A 3,816-nucleotide genomic window follows, 5' to 3' on the forward strand; every position below is an offset into this window, starting at 1 on the left:
GAGACAGAGTATGACATAGCGTTGTTTATATGCCCGGTAATTGATTTATATACCGTACAATATAGAGTATGTTCATTAGATAAAGTTATAATATCTTGCCTTTTATGGCAAATTGTTTTGTTTTTGTATTTTGTCATCTTTTATATATATGCAAATAGACCCGTGTGAATAATTCATTTCGGACGTGATACGAGTTAAGGGCATTGCTTTTCAAGCAACCATGCGTTGCGTAATTTAATATATTTCTAATAAAGTACACACTGCAAATCCCTATGATTGTTGCATTATTTAAAATACGAAATGTTATCTAAATCAATCATTACCGATAAACTGAATTACACTGTACTTTGGATACACAGGGACTACCACGAACCTTATCTCAAGTGCCATTGATAATGACTGTCATATAGTATCCTTTTTTCACATCAAGCTCAAATGCACATTTCAATTTACGATGATTGTGCGACCTGTTATTAAAGTAATCATGGTATTAGAAATTATCAACACTTTAAATGCAAATTTAAATCTTACTTTTGTAATGAAAAGATATTTAGTCGGGAATATGGACATATTAAAAGATACTAGTATTCTCCAGGAACAGTTGGTTTTTGAAAAAGGAATAGGAAATGACTCTGATAGTGTTATTTCGTTTAATGATTATGTGGTTCAAACATCGAATATTATCAAAACGGATACTCAGGACACAATAAAACGGAAGAAACGATTTACACATTTTTCGGACATGTCAAATAATTCGGATATAACGGATATATCGAAGCGTTGCTTGTGTCCCTGGAAAACAAAATGGAACTACGATAGTAGAAGAACTCCGGTATTTATAGCAAAGGCTATATGTGGTAACAAGTGTAATTTTAATTTCACAAGCACACAGCTGTCTTATTTATCGGATGTGTTAACTTCGTGCGAACCTTTCACAAGAGGTATAGTATACAACATCCTTTAAATTGTCTACACGCAATAAACGTTTGATATTGTAAACCTGACATTACATTTACGTAAGAGTTGTAATATTTACCTTCCTCGTATAATTTAGGTATGTAAAAAGGAAGACAAATCTAGTTCAAACATGTGGTGACGATACTTTATATTAAACATCATTTTAAACACAAACGTTTGTTCCCGAAATAAACTAATCCTAATATCAGAAACAATAGAAACAATGTAATATTCCCCCTTTCCCCATATTCATCGGCGTATATTAAATGAGGGACTTTAGTGAATAACCTTCCCTGAGTACTCCCTATAAATAAGTAGGTCCTAAGCTATTGGATTACTCGGACTTTTTATCAAGGGAACATAATCCAATAAAGTCCCTCATTAAATCATACTTAGACTATTATCATAAATTATACAAAGAACAAAATTTACACAATATAAACAATACACTGCCATGAAAATTCGTAAATTTTCGAAAAAGCTTTTTAACATTGAACATAACCTTGGCCTACTGATAAATAATAAAAAAAAATTCAATTTATGTAAACAGTTGATTTAAAACTATCTAAACGATTGCATAAAGTACGTCCGACGTGGCACAAGTGTTCATGAATAAGCATTCCATAAGTTGAAAATCATATATAAAATTATTGTTGGTAAGCTTTTGTACAGAAGTTAAATCATTCAATGAATAATGTTTCATTATCAGTTCTGTACACTAATGTGAGTTTTAGTTTTAACGCCGAATTTAACACATGTGCATTCATATCTCTCATGACCGAATAACCAATAATTTCAAATGTCCTTCTAATTCAACATGATCTCAGAATCGGTGGCGGAAGAATCAGGGCCAATGTCTGTGGTGAATTTTGCCTTGCCCTAGAGTCGAACAAAGCAGTGACTCCTTGTTAAAAAAAACCAAACCGATGCTCGAAATGTTCTAGTTTAATGAATATTTTGAAATAGATTGTAATAATTTATAATAATCACATTTCACATACTATTTTTGCTTAATAACATTTATTAAATGTAGAAAAGAAAACATACCTATATTCAAATTTGGTGCGAATGCTGAAGGATAAACTTAAATATTGTTATGTTGTTTTTATTTTCAGATATTCGAATATTTAAATATAATAGGGAATCTTACCTTAGGAATTGGCCAGTTGCGTGTTTATGTACCACCAAGCCGAGATCTGTAATTTCAAAACCATGCAAGAAAGGATCAAAATCATATGGTATAATCTTATTGATAGATATTAGCAGATTTTAATCAAAATAAGTGTAAAGTCTAATTTATACAGTTATTTTTTTATTTATTTGTGCACAGTAATCAAACCAGGGTGGAGTTAGCCTGACTGCTAGTACAAACACGTTCGATTTTTATACAATTTTGCGGTGAATTTGTAGTGTTTGACTAAAATCATTCTGTCATAAACAGGACATTGTCAACGTCTTTAAAATTGAAGCTGTTTTTTATAAAAAAAAGTTGTGTAGTATCTCATCATTTATGTTATTAATTGTAACATAATTTTTGTTGTCAAAGGTAAAATAAGCCATAGAAGATGCCCAGGTGTAAAGAAGAAAAGGACATCGAAAGATAAACGTAAAAAGCGGCGTAAACAGCGACGATTGAAAAATCGGAATAAGAAGCTTACACGACAGAAAAAGATCAAAAGGAAGTTGAAGACTTTGAGACAGTTTTCTCCTTTCCGTCACAGGATATTTTGATGTCTGGTGTAAATTGGAAAGTAAAACCTAAAGGTTTGCCTTGAGTCTGAGCCTGATCTTTTCCTGAATATAAAAAATTAAAAAAAGCCATCGCACAGAATATATCTTGACATAGCAAATGTTGTTTGCAAACACAACGACGGATGCAAATGAAACGATTTAAGTTAGTCGTTGCACGGGATACGGTTGTGTATCGTCATACAGTATTAAGGATAACGCTCCAGAATCATTAGAATACCTGACAATTTATATATGTATATTATTGTTATACAAATTAACATGGCAGAAAGTCGGTATGCAATGTTCTCACCATTGTAAGATAACAACATCTTATATTTAAAAAACGAAATTTGACATAATGTTAATAGTTTTGTCCTTTGTTTAAAAGACCATATGTAAGTAACAAAAGTTTAAGATGATATAACTTTAAATCGGCATTTCCACGAATAAATATTTTAATTTAAAGAATTAGCCGAAAGATGAAAATTGTATAAAAGCTTGTAGACCTTTATGCCTTTTGTTTGACTTTACAAGTCAATATCTTCACAAAACGTTAAAAGATTACTTTCCGGATATTTTCCAAGTATAAAGAATTGAAAATTAAAATCGCCTTAGATATATTCACGGATACATCCGGCTTCTATCATTATATTATACCATTAAGGACCGCTTCATGGAAATCTTTATCAAACACTAAATAGGACATAAAATCAACAACAATGTATTACAATATAAATTGGCACATTGGATAGACATTTAATTAATTTGTCACGTAAATAAAACAACGTTCAGCAAACGAGCTATTTATATTCTACATAAATGCGAATTAAGAATAGCTTAACTATTAAGTAGCAAGTACAAATAGTGTATCTAACGTAATCTAATGTGACGGTATGGTATTAGATTAAACTTTTTATGACGACATATTTCAGGTATTTTTGTTTGTTGACTGACATTTAAGTCTTTATCAGTCCATGTTTTCTCAATATGAAAATGCAATTTTTGCGTCGAAAATATTCGGATTGTTTGACTGGCAGAAAATACCCTCCTATTTATTTTTGACAACCCGGACAATTCTCCTCCCTTAATTCTTATAGGGCGGAAAATTCCCCTTCCATTGTTCTTTTA

At 31.1% G+C, this 3,816-nt stretch overlaps 1 protein-coding gene across 1 annotated transcript; it reads left to right on the forward strand.

Annotated features, from left to right (window-relative positions):
- Window positions 1-415: 415 nt before the first annotated feature.
- Window positions 416-3,816, forward strand: LOC132738181 (uncharacterized). The gene is made up of 3 exons (XM_060725646.1): window positions 416-941; window positions 2,073-2,195; window positions 2,504-3,816. Exons 1-3 carry the CDS (start codon window positions 455-457, stop codon window positions 2,686-2,688), a joined length of 795 nt encoding a protein of 264 aa, XP_060581629.1. The 5' UTR covers window positions 416-454; the 3' UTR covers window positions 2,689-3,816.

The sequence above is a fragment of the Ruditapes philippinarum genome, unplaced genomic scaffold (genome assembly GCF_026571515.1).
Source record: "Ruditapes philippinarum isolate M1 unplaced genomic scaffold, ASM2657151v2 ctg2107_1_1_1_1, whole genome shotgun sequence".
Taxonomy (NCBI): Eukaryota; Metazoa; Mollusca; class Bivalvia; order Venerida; family Veneridae; genus Ruditapes; species Ruditapes philippinarum.